The sequence below is a fragment of the Orcinus orca genome, chromosome 14 (assembly GCF_937001465.1).
Source record: "Orcinus orca chromosome 14, mOrcOrc1.1, whole genome shotgun sequence".
In the NCBI taxonomy this organism is placed as follows: Eukaryota; Metazoa; Chordata; class Mammalia; order Artiodactyla; family Delphinidae; genus Orcinus; species Orcinus orca.
This window is the reverse complement of record NC_064572.1, coordinates 27166043-27188803: the sequence shown is the minus strand read 5'-3', so window position 1 is coordinate 27188803 and position 22761 is coordinate 27166043. Positions and strand designations below refer to the sequence as shown.

The 22761-nt window shown below is 42.1% G+C and overlaps 1 protein-coding gene across 1 annotated transcript in view; it reads right to left on the bottom strand.

Annotated features, from left to right (window-relative positions):
* TET1 (tet methylcytosine dioxygenase 1) overlaps positions 1 to 14773 on the bottom strand; it is a 132019-nt gene extending 117246 nt beyond the window's left edge. The window contains exon 1 of the mRNA XM_033407612.2: positions 12753 to 14773. Within this exon, the coding sequence (XP_033263503.1) occupies positions 12753 to 14660 (1908 nt within the window). The 5' untranslated portion in view covers positions 14661 to 14773. The remainder of the gene's footprint in view (positions 1 to 12752) is intronic.
* Positions 14774 to 22761: the final 7988 nt, after the last annotated feature.

The following is a 22761-nucleotide window of genomic DNA, read 5'->3' as shown; positions in this document are numbered from 1 at the left end:
GTCCCCTACATTGGCAGGCAGATTCTTAACCACTGCACCACCAAAGAAGCCCACAATTTGTATGCTTTTAACGTTTACAACTGAGCATCATATTTCCAGTGAAACAAAAAGAAAAAATTTAAAAACTATGTTATTTTTTAAATGCAGGGACCTCCCAGGTGGTCCAGTGGTTAAGACTTCGCCTTCCAATGAAGGGAGGTGAGTGTTCGATCCCTGGTTGGGGAGCTAAGATCCCATACGCCTCAGGACCAAAAAACCAAAACATAAAACAGAAGCAATATTGTAACAAATTAAATAAAACTTCAAAAATGGTCCACATCAAAAAAATCTTTTAAAAAATAAATGCAGAAAAAACACTGGAAGCAAATATGCCTATATACTCATCGTGGTTTCATCTAGGTAGTAGAATTAAAGTTTGTCTTTTTCCTGCTTCTAAGCTTTCCAAATGCAAATTACACTACTTTGATTTTATTACTTTTTAAAGTAACACAAGCTCTTTATGTAGAAATTCAAACCACGTATAAAAATTTAAGCAAAATTTAAAGTCACTTATTTTCTAATACACCCATCCTCCATCCAAAAACTCTAGTCCTCAGAGGTAAACACTTCCAACAGCTTGGTTTGGTAGGTATGTATCCTTCTAGAATTGTTTTTCTAAACTCCATTTACAATTAGAAAAGCGTCATTTTGAGCTTTCATGGTCCTTTTCCCTTTAGAACTTTGAGGTGTCCAAACTTTGCATCTTGGTATAACTCATAATCACAAATGGACCTGGCAGTAATTTTAAACAACACAAGCAGCTGCTTTTTAAGCTTTTTTGTGTGTGTGTGTGGTACGCGGGCCTCTCACTGTTGTGGCCTCTCCCGTTGCAGAGCACAGGCTCTGGACACGCAGGCTCAGCGGCCATGGCTCACGGGCCCAGCCGCTCCGCGGCATGTGGGATCTTCCCGGACCGGGGCACAAACCCGTGTCCCCTGCATCGGCAGGTGGACTCTCAACCACTGCGCCACGAGGGAAGCCCTTTAAGCATATTTTTAAAGCACTGTGTACTTCCTATAAACTTTTTTCTCAAGTCCTCTACTTGAATTTCTGCTACAGACATCCCATGATCCTAATATCTTTGGTACTTGAAAATGACATATATAGAATAAACCCCAAAATGTTTTGAGGTACTAGCTGCTAAGATGATATATTAAGTACACATGGGATATAATGGTTTACAGTGCACTTTTTTTTTTTTAAGAGACATTGGTATGTGAGATAGGCTGAATCTTACATTTTTTATGAGATTTCATTCATTCATTGAATCATTTGTTCAGCAAACATGTACTGAGCACCTGTGATGTGCTAGCACCCTCTATAGCCTGAGCTTGGGCTTTAGAAGTAATTTAAACATCTCACTTCTAATCACTGCTTTCTCACCATGCCCTTTTTTAAAAAACTGTAGCAGTGTTAACAGGACATAAATAAATCAGAAAAGAGCAAGATTTCTCTTGTTGCTTACTAGCAGACATGAAGAGCTGATGATAGATAATTAGCCAAAACTTTCTGGATAATCATGACTTGAGCACTGAGTCTCATTATCAAGGTAATAACCTGAATTGCTTAGATTAGTTTGATTCATTTGCTAGCTGTGTCTTATTTTAATATGATAATAGTACAAAAATATATGATCCCACTTTCTCTCCTAGCTGGTTACACTAGTGCCACATCCATCATAGTACTACAGTGACTGGCTACTTTATAGGGAGAATGACTTTTTTTTTTTTGCTGTACACGGGCCTCTCACTGTTGTGGCCTCTCCCGTTGCGGAGCACAGGCTCCAGACGCGCAGGCTCAGCGGCCATGGCTCATGGGCCCAGCCGCTCCGCGGCATGTGGGATCTTCCCGGACCGGGGCACGAACCCGTGTCCCCTGCATCGGCAGGCAGACTCTCAACCACTGCGCCACCAGGGAAGCCCGAGAGAATGACTTTTGCAGCTTTGAAACCATCAACTCTTGAAATATTACTCTGGAATAAAAATATCAAGAAGCTGACCAACAAAAAAAAAAAGAAGCTGACCAACAAAGACATGGGGAGATAAGCTCTGTAGCAAAATAAACATGTACCAAACTACAGTGCTCACTAGTAAGTGATAGTATAACTTGGATTATACTGATACTAGATGAAGGTGTTAAGTCAGTTTCACACATTTTTCTTTCTGGATAAGATGGTCTACACAAAATGGCAAGGTAAGATTTGAACCATACTGACAAGATTCCAGAAATTAACACCCACCAGTCATAATCAATCAAGATCAGCACGGTTTTGTTTACATGCTTGGGGGTTATTTTTTATTTATTTATTTATTTATTTGAAGTATACTTTATTTACGATGTTGTATTCATTTTTGGTGTGTAGCAAAATGGTTCAGTTATACATAAATATACATATTCTAAACATGCAAAGATCCTAGACGCCACAGGCTTTTTTCCCTATGGTCAGCTCTGTGGTGAGGTATGCTACTGAAGTCTCAGTAGTGATCCTAAGAGATTCCTTAAAGGCACATTTAGGGACATATAACATCTGCCCTCAATTGCAAGAGTTGGTAGCAAAAATTTGTTCCATATGCCATATATAACATATGCCAAAATGAAATCTGGCTGTTTGAAAACACTGAGAAAAGCAGTGGCCAGAAGAGGCCTGTCCCACGCAACTCCCACTAAAATGGATAAAATAAAATTAAACAAGTATGTCAACCAATTCTGAAGGGACATCTCCGGAACTAGACTGTTATCACACTATCCACAGGACAGTGAACAGTCAGTGGTTCAATTTGTATCATATAATACTAAACTTTTAGCTTTTCAAGCACGAACTATATAGGTATTGCTATTTTCCCAGGTGTAATTTCTATTAGCTAAGAAGGTAGCATGGTAATAAATAGCACATTTTACAGTGTTATCTAATATACTGCTATTAATGTAACCAAACATATAATAACCCTTTAATATTTGGAGGAAAAAAAATCAATATTAACTGGAGTAGGGAATTTTCTGGTGGTCCAATGGTTAGGACATGGAGCTTTCACTGCCATGGCCCAAGTTCAATCCCTAGTCGGGGAACTAAAGTCCCACAAGCTGCCTGGCATGGCAAAACAAAAACAAACAAAAAAACCCAAGAAACAAAAAAGATTAATTGGAGTAAATATTAAGAGACTATTTCACTTTGGCAACCAACTCACAAACTGCTTAGTCATTCAATTCATATTACTTAAATGTGTGATACTATACCAAATCATCAAGCTATAGATATATAATTCAAAACACTGCCCTCAGAAGCATATCTACAAACAACTGTGTTTTGTTGTCGTTGTTGTTTTTGAACATACTAAAAAGTGTGTGAAAGTGTAGCCTGGCCAAAGCACCTACACTTTAAGTCCCTAAAAAGCACCTCTCCCCCGCTTTTAACATCACTCACTATTCAATAAATAGAATAATGCATATGTCTCAGTATGCTAAATTACAAATGCAAAATGAGGAATACCTAGCCAGGAGCAAATTCCTAGATGACTATGAGTTGTAAAGTCAATGGTTTTAATTAACTGTATTTCTGAATATGGAGAACACTAAGCTGAACTAAACTTGGCAAAAAATAACACTTTATCTCTTGGCCAAAGAGATCACTGGGAAGACTATCTAATTACCTTGTTGTTCAATTAAAAGAAACAATTGGGAGACAAAAATATAATCTATGATCAAAAAAAAGAGTAGATTAAAATTGTTTTTACTTCTCCCAGACATTAGTAGTTAACATTCTGAGAAATGGCATATGCCTTTGGGGGCTAAGTATATTTTAGAAGAAAAAAAATTCTAACAGTTCTGTTTTTAAAATGTACATTTGTTTCATATAATAAAATATTATTATAGGGCTTCCCTGGTGGCGCAGTGGTTGGGAGTCCGCCTGCCGATTCAGGGGACACGGGTTCGAACCCTGGTCCGGGGGATCCCACATGCCGCGGAGCAACTGGGCCCGTGAGCCACGGCTGCTGAGCCCGCGTGCCATGGCTACTGGAGCCCAAGTGCCTAGAGCCTGTGCTCCGCAGAGGGGGAGGCCACTGCAATGGGAAGCCCACGCACTGGAAGGAAGAGTGGCCCCCGCTTGCTGCAACTAGAGAAAGCCTGCGCACAGCAACGAAGACCCAACGAAGCCAAAATACATAAATTAATATATATATATTATTATAAATAAATAATAAAATAAATATTCTAATAATAAAAATATTAACATTTAAAAACTGTAAATGTATTTTCTCTTTCTCACTCCAAGTCTCAATAATAAGTAAAATAATTCTGATGTGAGGAACAAATACATGAAATATATTTGCTTACCAATATTCTTATCGAAGTAAATGGGCTTCAATCATTGATGTGTGTAAAATAAATATAAAAAATTTTTGATATCAAATACCTAAAAATAAACTAAATAACTCTATATTGAAAGCTACAAAATGTTATTGAAAGAAAGTAAGTCATAAATAAAGATATACTATGGTCATGAACTGGAAGATTCAATATTGTAAAAATGTCAATCTCAGGGCTTCCCTGGTGGCGCAGTGGTTGAGAGTCCGCCTGCCAATGCAGGGGACACGGGTTCGTGCCCCGGTCCGGGAAGATCCCGCATGTCGCCGAGAGGCTGGACCCGTGAGCCATGGCCGCTGAGCCTGCACGTGCGGAGCCTGTGCTCCGCAACGGGAGAGGCCACAACAGTGAGAGGCCTGCGTACCGCAAAAAAAAAAAAAAAAAAAAAAAAAGTCAATCTCTTCAAACTGATGAGAGGGAGTATAGCTCAGTGGTAGAGCATTTGACTGCAAACTGATGTATAGATTCAACACAAACAATAAAAATTCCAACAGGGTTTTTGGTGGAAATTTACAGGCTGATTCAAAAATTTTGATGAAGGGATTTCCCTTGTGGTCCTGTGGCTAAGACTCCGAACTCCCAATGCAGGGGGCCTGGGTTCGATCCCTGGTCAGAGAGCTGGATCCCACATGCCACAACTAAGAGTTTGCATGCCACAGCTAAAAAGACTCCGCGGGCTTCCCTGGTCGCGCAGTGGTCAGGAATCTGCCTGCCAATGCAGGGGACACGGGTTCGCGCCCTGGTCCGGGAAGATCTCACATGCCGCAGAGCAGTTAGGCCTGTGCACCAGAACTACAGAAGCCTGTGTGCCTAGAGTCCATGCTCTGCAACAAGAGAAGCCACCACAATAAGAAGCCCATGCACCGCAACGAAGAGTAACCCCTGCTCTCCACAACTAGAGAAAGCCTGCGCGCCGCAACGAAGACCCAGTGCAGCCAAAAATAAATAAATAGGGCTTCCCTGGTGGCTCAGTGGTTGGGGGTCCGCCTGCCGATGCGGGGGGCACAAGTTCGTGCGCCGGTCCGGGAGGGTCCCGCGTGCCGCAGAGCGGCTGGGCCCGTGGGCCATGGCCGCTGGTCATCCGCGTCCAGAGCCTGTGCTCCGTGCGGCGGGAGAGGCCGCAGCGGTGAGGGGCCCGCGTACTGCAAAATAAATAAATAAATAAACGAACAAATTTATTAAAAAAAAAAAAGACTCCGCATGCAGCAACAAAGATCCCACACACACGCGGCAACTAAGACCCAGTGCAGCCAAATAAATAAATAAATACACATATTAAAAAAATTTTTTTGATGAAAATACAAAGAACCAAAAAAATAGCCCAAATAAATATTGAAAACAAAACTGAAGGACTTATACTACCAGTTAGCAAGACTAGTTGTAAAGCCTAGTAATGAGAGTTCAGACAGAAAAATAGACAAAAGGCCAATGAAACAGTCTAGAAACAGATTGAGAACTAATCAATCACTTGATTTGTGACAAAGTTGATGTTGTAGTAGTGGGGAAAGGATAGTCATTTCAGTAATGGTCAAGTAGATATCCCTATGAAAAAGAATGAGTCTTGACTCCTATCTCATGTGATACACAAAAGTCAATTCCAGTTTGTACAACTAAACGTGAAAGGTTTTAAAAAGTAACTTTTTAAGAAGAAAACAAAAGAGAACATCTTCATGACCTTGGAATTTGCAAAAAACAGACAACATTTTCTCTTTTTTTAAGAATTTATTTATTTATTCATTTTATATTTTATTTTTGCTGCGTTGGGTCTTTGTTGCTGCGCGCGGGCTTTCTCTAGTTGTGGCGAGCAGGGGCCTACTCTTCCTTCTGGTGCTCTGGCCCCTCACTGCGGTGGCTTCTCTTGTTGCAGAACACGGGCTCTAGGTGCACGGGTTTCTGTAGTTGTAGCACACAGGCTCAATATTTGTGGCGCACAGGCTTAGTTACTCCGAGGCATGTGGGATCTTCCCAGACCAAGGCTTAAACCTGTGTCCCCTGCATTGGCACGCGGATTCTTAACCACTGTGCCACCAGGGAAGTCCAAAAAAATTTTCTTAAACAGGAAATAAAAAGTTATCGTAAAGGAGAGGATTGGTAAACTGGACTACATTAAAGTTAAGAATTTCTGTTCATTAAAAAGCACAATTGGGACTTCCCTGGTGGGACAGTGCAACTAAGATGCCACAGAGCAACTAAGCCTGTGTGCCACAACTACAGAGCCTGCGCTCTAGAGCCCACGAACCACAACTACTGAGCCCACGTGCTGCAACTACTGAAGCCTGCACACCTAGAGCCCATGCTCCACAACAAGAGAAGCCCCCGCAGTGAGAAGCTCACGCATCACAATGAAGAGTAGGCCTTGCTTGCCGCAACTAGAGAAAACCCGTGCACCGCAACTAGAGAGAAGCACACATGCCGCAACAAAGACCCAATGCAGCCAAAAAAATAAAGAAAATAAATATTTTTTTAAAAAGACAGAAAATATCCGGTGTTGGCAAGGATGTGGAGCAAGTGGAACTTTCATACACTACTGATGAGAGTCTTAATTGGAACAATCACAGCAGTTTGGTAATATTTACGGAAGCTAAGCATACACATATTCTATGACACAGAAATTCCACTCCTAGAAATACACTCAACAGAATGTATGCATATAGTCACCAAAAGACTTTTATAAAAATGTCCAGGGGGCTTCCCTGGTGGCGCAGTGGTTAAGAATCCCCCTGCCAATGCAGGGGACACAGCTTCAAGCCCTGGTCCGAGAAGATCCCACATGTCACGGAGCAACTAAGCCGGTGCGCCACAACTACTGAGCCTGCACTCTAGAGCCCACAAGCCACAACTACTGAGCCTGCTGTGCCACAACTACTGAAGGGCGCGTGCTAAGAGCCCGTGCTCCGCAACAAGAGAAGCCACTGCAATGAGAAGCCCGCACACCGCTAGAGTAGATTCCACTTGCCGCAACTAAAGAAAGCCCACGCACAGCAACAAAGACCCAATGCAGCCATAAATAAATAAATAAATATAAAGTTCCATTAAAAAAAATACTATAGAGACTCTAACATAGAAAAAAAAAGTGTCCAGGGAATTCTCTGGTGGTCCAGTGGTTAGGACTCTGTGCTTCCACTGCAGGGGGCAAGTTTGATCCCTGGTGGGGAAACTAAGATCCCACAAGCTGCATGGCCAGCCCACCACCCCCCGCCCAAAAAAAATCCATAGTAGTACTGCTATGTTCATTCTACTGTTCTGTTCTGTACTGTAACATTTCACTTCCCATTAACAATAGAATGGATACAGGTATTGTGATATATACATACAATGGAATACTACACTGCAACAAGAATGAACAACTATAATTATAAGCAACATTATTGGCAAATCTTATAAACATAATATTAAGCAAAAGAAGACAGAAACAAATGAGTGTACAACTGTTCCTTGCTCTCTCAGAATGAAATTCCTCAGAGAAGTGTTCCCTATGTTCTCCTCTGCCTCTCCACGCATTGCTGGATGTGTAAGTCTCTGTACTGTCAGAGTTCAGTATAAGGACAACACAATACATTCTTCAGAATCAGCTTTCTCAGGGGCAAGGGCGATCTTTTGGGGGAGGGGGAAAGCAAGAGAATATGAATATCATCAACTATAGGGGACCTTTGAAATAGAAAATAAACAAATAAACTAATTAAAATTGTATTTCAAATGAACAACATAACTACATTGAAGCATTAGGGTGGTGTGTGTGTGTGTGTGTGTGTGTGTGTGTGTGTGTGAGAGAGAGAGAGAGAGAGAGAGAACTAATTCAACATATGCATATTCTAACTTTTGAACACACCACTGACATTTCAGCAACAACGATAATACCTATTAACAAGATCTTGGTTTCTAAGTATCATTCTCCACCAAAAAGAACCAAGTGTCCTTGGATAAACAGCTGATCATCTGGTCTGGGGCAGGATGGAAAATAGAAAACCTTAGAATACTTGTCCCAGGAAATAAATAATTATTCAAACAATGGTTGAAGGTGCTCCCTGGCCAGATTTGGGGAAATTTGAGCAACAAAATAAGTAATGATAATAAAGGAGTGTAACTTACTGAATATAACAAAAATCTACAGGTTCACACTGAAACAAATAAGAAGAAAAAGCTCTTCTTTGGAGTTTAAAACTAATTAACAGATTTAGAAGAAACAATGCAAACAGAACCACAATTTGGCAACTATCAGGCAAAAATCACTGATGAACATTAAAATTGGGGAGTGAAAGTTTGAGGGATAGCAGTATATTTACATGTCTTGATCTCTCTGTAAGATATTTATTAAATACAAAGTGAAAAATACTGATTTTACAATGGAGAAATCTAGAAGACAGTACCTTTAACCAAGTGATCAAAATTAAGATCATGAATAGTCGGACAAATGGACATTACGTCCCTCCTGTAAGAAGGTATTCATACAAAAATGTATAATCCAAATCTAGTCATGAGGAAGCATTAGACAAACCCAAAGTGAGGGACAAAATAAGTAATCTGCACTTTGCAAAAGAAGCAATGTCATTAAAAACAAATGTTGAGGAACTATTCTAAACCAAAAAAAAAAAAAGTACATATTATATGATTCCATTTATATCAAACTCTAGAAAATGCAAACTAATGTAATGATTAAAGATAGAGGCAGTTTTATTCTTTCAAAAGAAAAGAAGTTTAATTCCTCTGGTTTCTCAGGCTGCAGGATAGTTAGTGACTTTGTGCTCCTAATTTTTAAATCTTTAACTCCCAAAAAGACACACAACTAGCCAAAATGAGGCACAGTGGAAATCTTTTCAAAACCACATTTCATACAATTTCCCTACTCTCCATCAAAACTTATAATGGAAAATGTTTATGTTCTAGTTTTCTGAGACAAATTCTAAAAATAAGCTAATGCATCAGTCAGTGCACACACACACACACACAAAAAGTACATATTATATGATTCCATTTATATCAAACTCTAGAAAATGCAAACTAATGTATAGTGACAGAAAGAGTGTTTTCCTGAGGAGAAAGGGTGCAGGTAGGAGAGAAGGGACTATGAAGGGGTACAAAGAGATTTGGGGGAGTAACGAATTTTGACTGTGGTAATGTTCACACAGTGTATACATATGTCAGACCTACCAAACTGTACCCTTTAAATACGTGCAGTTTATTATATGTCAATTATACCTCAGTAAAGTTGTTTTAAAAGTTTGAGGAACTATTCCAAATTAAAGGAGGTCAAAAGGATATTTTCTTATAGGCAAAATATGAATAAAGTCTGTGGGCTAGATAATAATAGTGGTTCAATGTTAACTTGCTAATTTTGATAATAATAGGAGAGAATATCCTTGTTTTTAGGAAATATATTCTCTAGTATGCAAGGATAAAGGGATATCATGTCTATGAAAACCTTACTCTCAGTTGATTCAGAAAAAAATATACACATGGGGAGGAGCTAAAAAGAGAGATAAAGTAATATGATAAAATATTATCATTTGGCTGAAAGATAAACCAAATTCTCGATACTACTCTTGCAATATTTCTATAAAACTGACATGTCAAAATAAAAGAGTTTTTTGTTTTGTTTTTAATAAAGAATGTGGTGCTTAGGAGATTGTGAGCTATAGCCAAGGTATTCATTCATTCATTAACAAATACTGGTTTTTCTCACACGGATGGACCTTGACAACAGTGGCCACACTTGCTTGCCAGAGCAAGTTTACAGAAATAAACCACATGCCAACATCTAAATTTCTAAACCTGATTATTTGAGTTACAAATATATTCTTTTCATTTAACTAACAAGTGTTTATTTAGCACCTATCACTGTACCAAGGCTAGATAGGCATTAGAAAAACAAAGTCCCCTGGAATGAAACCGGGGGAACATGCACAGATACAGGTGTGGCACAGGGAGGGGTGAGTGAATGGGTGGAGTCTTGTCAGATAGGGAAAGGAAGAATATGTACCATGAGCAAGGAAACTGAGGCAGGATCATGCACGGTGAGCCTGGGGATATATAAGTAGCTGGCTACAGCTGAAACTTCAAGTATAATGTGAGAAGTGACAGCAAACAAGACAGAGGAGATCAGTCATGCCAAGATCTTGAATATTGGCACCTTCCCACATCACCAGTGGTCCAGTGATAAAGAATCCACCTTCCAATGCAGGGGACCCAGGTTTGATCCCTGGTCGGGGAACTAGGATCCCACATGCTGCGGGGCAAATAAGCCCACATGCCACAACTACTGAGCCTGCGTGCCTAAACTAGAGAGCCCAGGTGCTGCAAACTACAGAGCCCACACCCTCTGGAGCCCACATGCCCCAGCTAGAGAGAGAAAACCTGCACGCCACAACTAGAGAGAAGCCCACGTGCTGCAAGACCCAACACATCCAAAATAAAAAATAATAAATAAATGTATTTTTAAAAAATCTTGGTATTCCATGCTAAGAAAGCTAGGCTTCATCTACAACTGGAAGGCACTGAAAACTTTGCTCTATTTTCTTTTGTTTTGAGTGAGATAAATTACATATACAGAAGAGCACTAAATGTATTAAACTAGGAGAAACAGGGTTATAGAAAGAAAACTTGAACTGTACCTAAGGAGAATTGTTGTTCAACATCCTGACTTCCCAGCTAGCTGGTACCCTCAACCCAGAGTAGAAGTGCAATAAATACTTGCTGATAATAAAGATGACACTGAAATTGTCCCAGTATGAGATAAAGGCTCAACTACAGCTGGAGCCAAGAAAATGGAGAGATAGAAGTGCTCTGATGTTGTAGAACAAGAGATACTACAAGAGTGAGAGAAAGGCATTAAACATGACTGAATTTTCCATTTTGGGTGACCGTGTAGACAGTAAGCCGTTAACCAAAAATGCAATGCAAGAGGAGGAGCCAGTTTAGAAAAGAAGAGAACAGGGCTTCCCTGGTGGCGCAGTGGTTGAGAGTCCGCCTGCCGATGCAGGGGACACGGGTTCGTGCCCCGGTCCGAGAAGATCCCACATGCCGCGGAGCAGCTGGGCCCGTGAGCCATGGCCGCTGAGCCTGCGCGACCGGAGCCTGTGCTCCGCAACGGGAGGGGCCACAACAGTGAGAGGCCCGCGTACCGAAAAAAAAAAAAAAGAAGAGAACAAACTTGTTTATACCTATTAGAGATAGAGTACCTTTGGCAACAATGGGCAACAATGTCTATTGGCAATGTTACAAATCAGGAGCTTATCAGGGAGATCACTCTTGTTATAAAAATATTGCTACTAAGTGTTTTAGATGTAAGTATGTAGACTACTAAGTTACTGGCCACATTTTGATCTACTCTCACACGTGTGAAGTGACTTGAGTAAAGAAGATAGTTCATTGCAGTAAGATTTATAATAACAAAATATTTTAGAAATATTAAATGTCATCAATACATGATTGGCTAAATGTCTGATCTCTTATTTGCAATGTGTCAGTCAAATAGGAAGTCAGCATTTTTGGACATAATTTAAGTCCAGAATGAAATAGAAAAAAGGTTGACTGAAATTAAGTTCATGATATTTTAAATTAATCTATTCTACTACACCCATATTCATAGTAGACTCAAAATAAATATCACTTCAAGTGAGTAATCTAAAAATCATAAAACACCATAGCTGACAGGTATTTTAATTAAAGCAAGTTTGAGTATTAACCAACCTCCATAAAATCCTTTAAACAAAGTCTAAGGCAACCAATATTTTTACTACCTTAGTTTCATAACTGTAATAATAAGTACAAATGTTTGTATGTCACTTTGGAGTTTAAAAACCATTTTCAACTTATGATTACCATTGAATCTCAACAATCCTGTGAGCAGGTGAAAATCACAAGCCAAAAGTTGAGACGAAAGCTTTATCATTACTATACCTCCAGGCAAAGTTTTAAGATTAAAGATAGAGACAGTTTTATTCTTTCAAAAGAAAAGAAGTTTAATTCCTGTGGTTTCTCAGGCTGCAGGACAGTTAGTGACTTTGTGCTCCTAATTTTTAAATCTTTAACTCCCAAAAAAAGACACACAACTGGCCAAAATGAGGCACAGTGGAAATCTTTCCAAAACCACATTTCATACAATTTCCCTATTCTCCATCAAAACTTATAATGGAAAATGTTTATGTTCTAGTTTTCTGAGACAAATTCTAAAAATAAGCTAATGCATCACTCAGTGCCCAAGACGTACTTCAGGTAGGTCCACAAATTCCTATAGGCAACTTAAAGCAACATTTTACCAAAGCAAAAGGATGTAATACAGAAGCAAATTGTCTCCACACAAATCACACTACTAAGTCTCACAGGTGTCCCCAGCCCCTTGGGTATTTACTTACCTCCAAAGGCACAATGATGGATGGCTTCTTTTTCAGTTCCTCACATTTCCTCTTCTTACAGATCTGATGGCTGTTCTTTCTATTCTTGCAGTAGGTGCATTCACCACAATTGGTCTTCTGCTGGCAGGGCTCACAGACCCCACATCGCTTTCGTTTCTTTTTTTCCAAAGTAGGTAGCAAAGTTGTGTAGGAAGGAGAAGAGGAGGTACTGACAAGTGACACTGGCCTAGACACCACTGTGGTGTTGATGTCAACCATGCTGGTGGCACTGATCTGGGAGCTCTCTCCTTCCAATTTGCTGGGACTGGCCTGGGAGAGGTGGACAATGCCCTGTGAAGCATGGTGGAGTCCTCTCTCAGGGGCTATTGTGAACCCCTGAGTGTTAGCTGGCAGAAAGCTTATATGAACCTTCTTCTTATTTTCTATATTGTTTATAGCCATTGCGGGAGGTACCGAACTTATCTCTGAGTTTGATGATGGTTGAGGAGTGTGACCTAAGCCCGGAGGCAAAATCTGCATAGTGCCCTGGACCTCAAGCCCAGATGAAACAGTGCTCTGGGGCTCAGGCCATTCTGGGAGAGCATTACAGGTAGCAATTGGGTTAAGAGGAGCAGGAAGAAAGATATCGGGGTCTGAGGCAGTACCACCAACCATACCGAGGACTTGTTGATTTAAGATAGCACCAAAGACCTCTCCTTGGACTGGAATAGCACTAGGAATCTCTGGTGGGTCTGGGGTCTGACCCAGAGGCTCTCCATGAACTGGGTTAGCACCAGGAACTTCCCATTGATGTGGGACAGCACTAAAGGCCTGTCCTAGGACAGGGGTGGTATCAGCAACTTCCTGTTCATCTGGGGTAGATTTGAGTACCTCTTGATGATCTGGTTTAGCACCAAGGGTTTCTTGTTCTGAACCTGCCAAGAGGAGTTGTATTAATGAGGTAGGATATATTGACCCACCAATAGACAAACAGTTTCGAAGGTCCAATTCAGGTACAATCTTATTAAAGCTGGAGGTGGGGCAGCAATCATGTTCACTTTTGATGGGATCCAGGTAAGAATCAGATAGCTTAAGAGATTCTACTCGTGAACCCAAATCTTCTAACTGAATGCTGGGGTTTCCTTCAGAGGTAACCCTGAGGGCTGCTTTTTGGAGCAAAGGAACACAGAAAGTGTCCTGAGCAAACATTCTAGGGGAATCACTAATATCATTCAATGTCTCTCTAGAGAATAGTCCTTCACCACCACGTGTCCCTTCCAATGACCCAGAAAGAACCTCTGCTGCAGGGCCACTATGAGTAGAGTGATTTATTTTGGAATCCTCCACACTTTGGGACCAAGACTGGGTTGTCTCTTGGCTCTCGTTTTTTATTAATGATGCATTTTGTATGCCAATTAGATTCTTTATATCAGGAGGGATTGAGGGGTCTTGCACTGGGACTGAATCACTTTCTGAGTGCTTTACTCCCATGTCAGTAAGTACCTTATAATCACACTCATGTTGCTTTCCTAGATTCTTAGGCAGTGAAACTTTCTTGGGTTTGGCTATGACCGCTGTGGGTTGGGAGAGTCGTCTGCTAAGAGAGGTGCTTCGGAGAGCCATTGTAAACCCATTGCAAGTTAAGGACTCTGGGTTCTGAAAAAGAACCTCAGTCCTATCCAAATTCATTCGTGCTGCTCCAGCTCTTGTCAGAAGGCTTCTGACTGGCATAGGCAGTTTGGGTTCTGTTTTTCTCTTAACACCTCTTTCTTGAATTAATTGCTTTAATTTTCCAGGGCTCACAGTCTTGACTGTCGCCACATTTTTGTTGGCTGGCTTAGATCCCTTCTTCAGTTGGCTGTTTTTCTTTTTGTTTAAATCTTCCCTCCTGACTAATTTGGAAGGCCTTGCATGGCGAGATCGAGACATAGCTACGGAGCAGGAAAAACTGAAAGGGCATGAGGAAAAGAGTCATTGGTCCTTTGGAAAGTCTCACTTCTGAGGAGAATCCGGAGGCACCATGGTTGTGCTCAGTCGCAGGAGGTTTTGGTCTGAAATAACAATGACAAAACATTGGGAGTGAGTCTTTTTCCTATGCATTCCCTCATTTGAAATAGAATATTTACTAGTAAGTATTAATTAAAATTAAGGAGCTGAGAATATTGACTGTAAAAGGAAAATATAATAGACATAAAACATACTAAAGTATCCTATAAATCCGGGATTCACAAATAAAGCTCCTTTAACTTCAATTTCTGTGACAACTGATTAAGGTGATGAAGTTGTTTGAATAAGTTAAGCATGGGAGTTTCTTTACATTAGAAACCGCAACCATGGACTTCCCTGGTGGCGCAGTGGTTAAGAATCTGCCTGCCAATGCGGGGGACATGGGATCGAGCCCTGGACCAGGAAGATCCCACATGCTGCAGAGCAACTGAGCCTGCACACCACAACTACTGCAGCCCGCGCGCCTAGAGCCCATGCTCTGCAACAAGAGAAGCCACCGCAATGAGAAGCCCGCACACAGCAACAAAGAGTAGCCCCTGCTCGCCATAAGTAGAGAAAGCCCGCACGCAGCAGGGAAGACCCAATGCAACCAAAAAAAAAGAAACCACAACTACTGCAGTTACATGTAGTTTAAAGCTCAAATCCTAATCTTTACAAATATGGATACTTAAAAAGTTATCTCTTAAGCTCTTTCCTCAGCACATCACCATACAGACAGAGGTATCATCTGTTGGACAGTAAAGCTGGTAAAGCCAGAGGAAGAAGAGGCTTGTATTATCCAAGAAACTCTACTCTTTGGAGATCCAGTAACATTAATACCATATTCCAATTAACCATACACAAATTTTGAGTTTTATACATGCACACAAAAGTAGCGTAAACTCTTGGGAGTTAGTATTTACAGATTAGGTTACAAATAAGACTCACAGGTCCAACAAATAACTGTTGAGTACCTCCTCTGTATAAGGAAAGCATTGTGGCGGGCACTGCCCACACCCAGAAATGATGTCCCTCCTTCCTCTTTCACCCAACTTAATCCAAAGACTGATGGTTCTAAACTCCCTTCTACCAAGGGTCCCAAAAGTTTCATGATCAATGCCTAGGCAAAGAAATTGGAAATAAAGAGAAAATGAGATAATTAGAACAGTAAAGCATACTAGATAAGCAACTGTTATTAGAAAAGTAAGAAAAGAGGAGAAAACGAAAGGGGACTGACTAAGAGTCATCATCAGTTGCATTTTTGTCTCCTCAGATTGCCTCCCTGACCCCAAATAAGACCAAGCTATGAGGAAGAGTGAAGCTCACCATACAAAACATACCAGTAGACTTCCTAAACATCATGGAATCAAGAGTGTGACAACAAACTGGGTGAGGATTCTTTAACAGTTGACAGGTTGCTGGATTTGTAAGAAAATCTGGTGTAGGAGAATGGTTACCAAAAACTGGTCTGCAACCAAGTGATCACCAGTCTGTGGCGAAATGAGAAAAAAAAAAAAAAGAGGCTGAGTACACCTGAAACTAACACAACACTGTAAATCAACTACACTTCTATTAAAAAAAAAATGAGGCCATATAAAGTTTTTCATAAGGTTGAATTTATTATTATTTAATCATGCTTTCCTGTTTTCTCTCATTAAAATGTCCTTTCTAAAAAACGTGGAGAATTCCCTGGCAGTCCAGTGGTTAGGATTCCGCACTTCCACAGCAAAGGGCACAGGTTCGATCCCTGGTTAGGGAACTAAGATTCCGCAAGCTGCGAGGCTTGGCCAAATAAATAAATAAAGTAATAAAAGTCCTTTTTTTTGTGAAAGGGTGGAGATAGGCTTATTTTTTTAATGTTATTACTTGGCAAAGTAAAAATTTGACGGCCCTCTACCGATTCTCAAATCTTGGTTTTGTTTTTGTTGTACTCATCTGATCCTGGTAATCCTGGGATGCACTCATTGGTTTAGTGGCTAGAGATGGTGTCACATCAGAAAACCCTGAATCTGAATCTGTGATCACCAGCTGTGTCCTTCAGCAAACTACTTAACAGGAGTCAAGATTTCTGCATCTGAAATGAGGTTGTTTTGAGATATCAGTGGGTTCCTCTGAGGAAAACCTAGCGGTAGTGGTTTCATCCTTGTGATATCTGAGGTAAGAAGGAGGACTTTGGAATTAGGTAGACATGGGTTCAATTTCCAGATCAGAAACATTACTAGCCATAAGCTTAATGGTAGTTATCATTATTGTAGAACAAGTTTAATCCTCAGTCTGCCGTATCCTGCAAAACAAAATCTAGTTCTTTTGTTTCTGTTCTCATCTAACACGTTGTAGGCCACACACTATAATAAAAGATCTCAGAGAACAACATTTAGAGTCAAGGCATTGAGCCTTTAAGAAAGACTTTTAAAACAGACATTAGTGATAACATTAACCACAAGAAAAATAACATTTTGATAAACCTGTGCTGAATACAAATACTAGGCCAGAGAATACTCCACTTGAGTTCTTGGCATCTAAGCTTATGGCTTTCCCCCTTTTCCTAAAAAAAAAAAAGTTTGGCTGCACTACCTCTTTGGCTGTGAAAAGCTGTAGGATATTTTCTCCAAAGACCACTGCTTTTTGTAACCAGCATTTTTAGAAAACAAAAGACATTCCAATTCTAATCTCCAGAAAGTCAGCAATCTTTATAAGGATGTTTTTTCGGATAACAAAAAACAATCCATTCCATTCTCTAGAAATTCAACAATATCTGTCTAAACATGCTTTATCTCTTATATCAGGATTACCTTGCTAAAAAATTATTAAGAGCCTATAATCTAAATATTGCAATCTGCCATGAAAATGAAAATTCATATATGTTGCAAGTAATCTGAATATGCCAGAGGGTGTCATGGGATCTGCTTTTGAAAGTAGTTTATAAATTGATCTCTGTCTCATATATTCTTTTATATTTTTAAATGGAAGTGCTTTAGAAATCCAGACTTGTAATTAAGATAATGTTTACTATTCAAACCTTATCTCTTGAAAAAGCCTGTCAAGGAAATGGAAAAGGTATGAGCAACATGGATTGGAAAGATGTGGCCTCTTTGAATGGTAACAGCCTTTTTATGAGATTGTGAAAGAGGCCAATGACCCCTGAAAAACCCAAATGCAGGGAAGAAACCACTGGGTACCACCCAGCCAAAGAAACAATCAGAAACAAAATAAGGACTCCCACAAGATCTTAATTTTACTTGGCTCCACAGATGAAATGTAACCCCCTTTTGTAAATAAACTAAGTTATCCCCAGGGCTGGAGGGAGGGGAGGAGTCCATTCTATTATATAGATCCACATTTAAATATGGAATTATCTACACAGATCTTCTGAAATTTATTTTCCTTATTAATTTGGAAACATTATTAAATGCTTTATTTCCTTTTTTTGTGCTTTTATTTACTACAGAGTGTTTAAGTCATAGAAAAATACATTTACAATTAAATACTAATTCCACTTCTGTTTTTCATTTTTGATGAAAACTGACACTTCAATATTTCTCAGAATCAGTTTTATTCTACTCTAGAGTATATTCAAGAGTCTGAGTGCTACTGAGGTTGCTACAGGATAACATGATTGGAGAGAAAATAAGAGAATAATGTCCCTGTTATCAAACATATATAGCAGGCCCCGGAGGGGGAACCACATGCAGTTAATTGACACTATCCTGTGAGTTTTTGTTTTCCTAGAAGAGAAAACAAAGTGAAACAAACAAACAAACAAAATTCCCTACAACTGTGGGATGCAAAACATTACTTAACTAGCCTTTTCACCAGAGGGCACCAAGACCCCTAACCCACAATAAAAAAATTTTTTTTTTCTTTTCCTAAGATGTCCTTGTGACATAGGGGACTGGAGTAGTGTTTGAGATCCAAATATTACTGTCCAGGAGATAAGGGCCAACTCATAATTTGAAACATGAAAAGAGATGCCAGCCCAAGGAAGAAAATATAAGATTACAGAGAAAGAGGAGAAGTGGCAAGATCAGGCCCCAGGGCTTATGTAAGGATCTGCTAATTATTCACACATAATTTAAACATACCTAACCAAATTGGTCAACAAACAGGATCAGACTTTTGCCTCAATATTATCTGAGCTTACTAAGTAGTCAGCCTTTCCCTAAAGAGTCTTAAAAAAAAAAAAAAAGCAATTATTTGATGTGATCACCTTGCCTAGAAACTGAAAAGCTGACTTCCTAAACTGTATCAGTTGTCTGTAAAGGACAATATCGACAGTACCGTGTCAGAAAAATTCTCTCCCACTTACATCCCCCCTCCTCCTTCTGGATCTCCCAAAGTCCCCTGGGCAGGAAGTGGCTGTACTGATGTAACCATCCAGCCCACATGTCAATTTAAAATTATACTGCAATCCTTCCCACCACCAGCAGTGGCCAAAAAAGTGGTATTTGCATACATAGAGCTAGTTGCAAAAGAAACTCTGATTTAATAGTCACTCCATTCAGCTCCTTAGAATTTAAAGGCTACTGCACTTGACTGAGAAATTCAAGACTTAAAACATTTCTTTTTAAAAGGCACCACCTGGCTTAGTTTCCTCCAGCAACTTAGTTCTAAAGGAAGAGGAGGTGGGCGGGCTGCTTGCTGTTCCTAGATAGTTTTGTACCACAGGAAGTGTGAGAGCCTTCGGCACATGGAAAGGCTGTGGAGGCAAACTCACTAGAATGCCAGCAGATTTAGTCAAAGCCTCCTTCCATATGTAAAACACCCCTGCTGCCCTGCAGAGAGCGAAGAAAAAAAGGCCAAAAAGGGCCACAGAAAAGGGAAGGGACAAGTTAAATGGAGATGGAATGACCATTCCAAAAACAAGAAAAGCATAAAACACGTTAGGAAGAAGAGGAAAAAGCAGAAGGAAGAAAATGTCTAAAATGGAAAAAAAAAAAAAAGCCAAAAAAGTAGAGGAAGGGGAAGGACTATATAGTAATAAAGCTAGAATATAAAAAGACAACTGGGATCAAAATGCTGAAGACTAAAGCTAGAAAGGTGGAGGGGGTGGAAAAAGAGAAACTTAAGTGTACAGAGAAGGAAAAATACAGAGGCAAAGAAGAGGGTGGGGGAGGGGAGGGACGAACAAGATAAAGAAGATTGGAGGAGGAAGAGAAACAAAGGGCAGGGACAGAGGTGATCCAAACCTCCAACCAATCAATTCTGGAAGACCAGAGCTGGGAGCCATAGTTAACCCTCATTAAAATGGTAAGCAGTGATCCAGGAGTTCTTAATCTGAGCTACCAATCTTTGCAAAGAGATACAGACAGTGTATACTAATAACTCTCGTACATGATTCGGTTTAATTGAAATCATAACATTGTTTTAAACACTGTCATACATTGACAACCAACCTAATTAAGATCTCTTAATTGGGGAGGCAAGGGACTTGGGCTTTAACCTGTGTAACTAATACAAACCAATAAAACCAATAAAATCAGGAAGCGCACCCAACATCACGTTACCTGAGGCTTTTAGTTCTTAGAAACAACGCTGACCAATGCCCAAACACATCCTTATCTACACACCCACCTTGTTTAATTGTAGAGAAAATTCCTAATATGCCTTAAAAAGCTCTCGCCCTAACTGGTTCACAAACACCTTTCCCATATTCATTTTGGCATCCTGAGTGAGGACTGAGGAAGCCAACGTTTTTATTTCACTCTTTAACGTTGAGATGGGGAAGAGAGCAGGATGGTCCCTTTTCGGTTCAGGGCGGACCTGGGGTTGCTACCCTGTAGCGCCGCCCTTCAACTCATGTGGGTGCAAGCGCTCAGCGCACCCTGCCGACACTAGGCTGTGCACCTAATCTTTTCCTCGCTCAGGGTCTTGAAACACTTTTCAAACATGTCTTTATAAACTGACCCTTACTATGATATATGATGCAGCTCATTTGTGTGCCCGAGAGTGTTACGGGGGAGGAGAGAAAGAGGCACTGGAGCGACCTGGTTATTTTGGGAGGAGGACGAGTTGCCGGCGGGGCAAAAGACTCCTAGTTCAAGCAATATCTGTTCTCTTGTTGATACATTAATTTTTATTGGGTCAGAAAAGCCCAATCTATGTTCCCCATTACCGTGGAAAGCCTACTGGGGCAGGCCAGCAACTTCCCGACCACTTTCTGTAGAAATTTATGGACTGCACACAGCCCTCAGTAGCCGAATCGTTTGGGAGTGTGGGTGAGAGGGAGGGAGGGAGGGAGGGGAGGGGAGGAAGAGGAGAGAGGGGTGAGGGGGAGACGGCGAGAGACCTAGCCCAGCCCCGGCCGCTCACTTGCCGCCCGGCCGGTCCCCGGCACCCGGCTCTGCGGACCTCTCATCCTTGGGGCCCGCTCCGGGATTCCGCCTTAGTGGGACCGATGCGACGGCAAGCCAGCGCGCTCGGCGAACGAGTGGTGCTCTTAAAGAGTTTTAAGAAGGCCATTTTGACAGAACACTGTTCTATTCCTCCACTCCCTTCTTCCCAGATCAGCGTAACTCCAGGTCAGCCTCTGGCAAGACTCTCCTACTACCTCCACTCCAAAAGCTACGTCCCTGAAGCTCCCTCCCGGAAAAGCTCAAGGAGGCAAGTGCCAAATGTTTTCTCAAGGAACCGGCCCCTATATTAGCACAGGGGAGGGAGAAAACTTGTTTGGGGGTACGCTTGAGCGTGGGACAGCTAGGGTTCCCCACCCGCAACTTGCCCTAACTCTTCCCTCTCCTCAGCCCGAGCCGCATCAATCGCCGGCCCAGTCAGGCATCCCCACCTCAGGCCGCACTTGCCCTCCCCGCCCAATCCGGTTTCCAGCGGAGCCCGGGGTCCTACCTCGAGGCGCTCCCGCTCTCCTCACCCGGCGCCGCAGCCAAGTCCTCCGGCCGGGGGGCATTGTTTACCACCCGCAACAAAAGCGCCCCAAGCAGCCCTGGGTATGGGGTCGTCGCGGGGAGCGGGCCCACCCCCGCGGCCCCGGCGGCCGCGCGGACGCCGAGCCCCGGCCCATGTCCAGCCCCAGCGGTGCACTGCCCCTCTCAACGCCTTCCGGCCTCCGCGTGTGGCTCCCCGGACCCCTGCCCTCTGCCCCAACCCCAACTCACCACTGGCCCCCTCAGGCTCCGAGGGCTGCGCGCGTCCCCCCGGCTCCAAGCCTGCACCAGCCCTCGGGCAAACTTTCCAACTTGCGCTCGTCCCCACAACTTCGGAGTCCGGGGCCCCGGGGGGCGCGAGGGGCGCGGGCGGGCCCCGGACGAACACCTACCGGCTCCTGGCAGGGTCAGGGCCCGAGCCCCCGGGGTGGGCGACTGCTTCCCAAAGGTCCACAGCGGAAAGGCAGGTAGAGTTGCATGACTGGGGCGGGGCAGGGGGGCGTCCCGGGGGGCAGACCCGGGAGCAGAGGGCCCAGCGGCTGCGCGCACAAAGCGGCGCGGGAGCGGACTGCGCTGCCACTCCCCGCCAGGTCAGCCCCCCGGAGCAGCAGTGTCTCCCCAGGACAGACCTCAGGGAGCGAAGCTGGGGCTCTGCCTTCCCTGGACCCTGCACTACCGAGCGAGAGGCAAAACGCGAGCTGGATTTCCCCAAACTGGAGCTGGACTCATCTCTCGACCCTTCCCCTTCCCCTTGGCCCTCGTCTCTCTTGACATTTTTTTTTTCTTTTTTTTTTTGTTAAGGTCAAAGGAGAGTATTGAAGAGGGAGAGCGTTGTCAACGTTTTCTTGTCATTATCTTTTTTCCGAGGGACTCTCGGGCTGAGGGAAAAGTTTTAGGGTCTCTCAATTGAATGTTTATAGGTGCATTAATGGGACGCCAGGTCAGAGATGACACCATTGAGGCATATCTGCATCGCGAGCAATGGAAAACTGGCCTTAACACCTTAGAGAGAAGCCAGAGGAGGGTTGTGTTCCCTTGACTCAGAGCTTGATGTCTGCAAAGGTCGTCATAACATTTTTTGTTAGTTATTTGCCCCCGTGCTTTGGCAGTGTTCACTTTATGGATGAAGAAATGAAGGCACAGGAAGAAGTAAGTTTTTATCATTA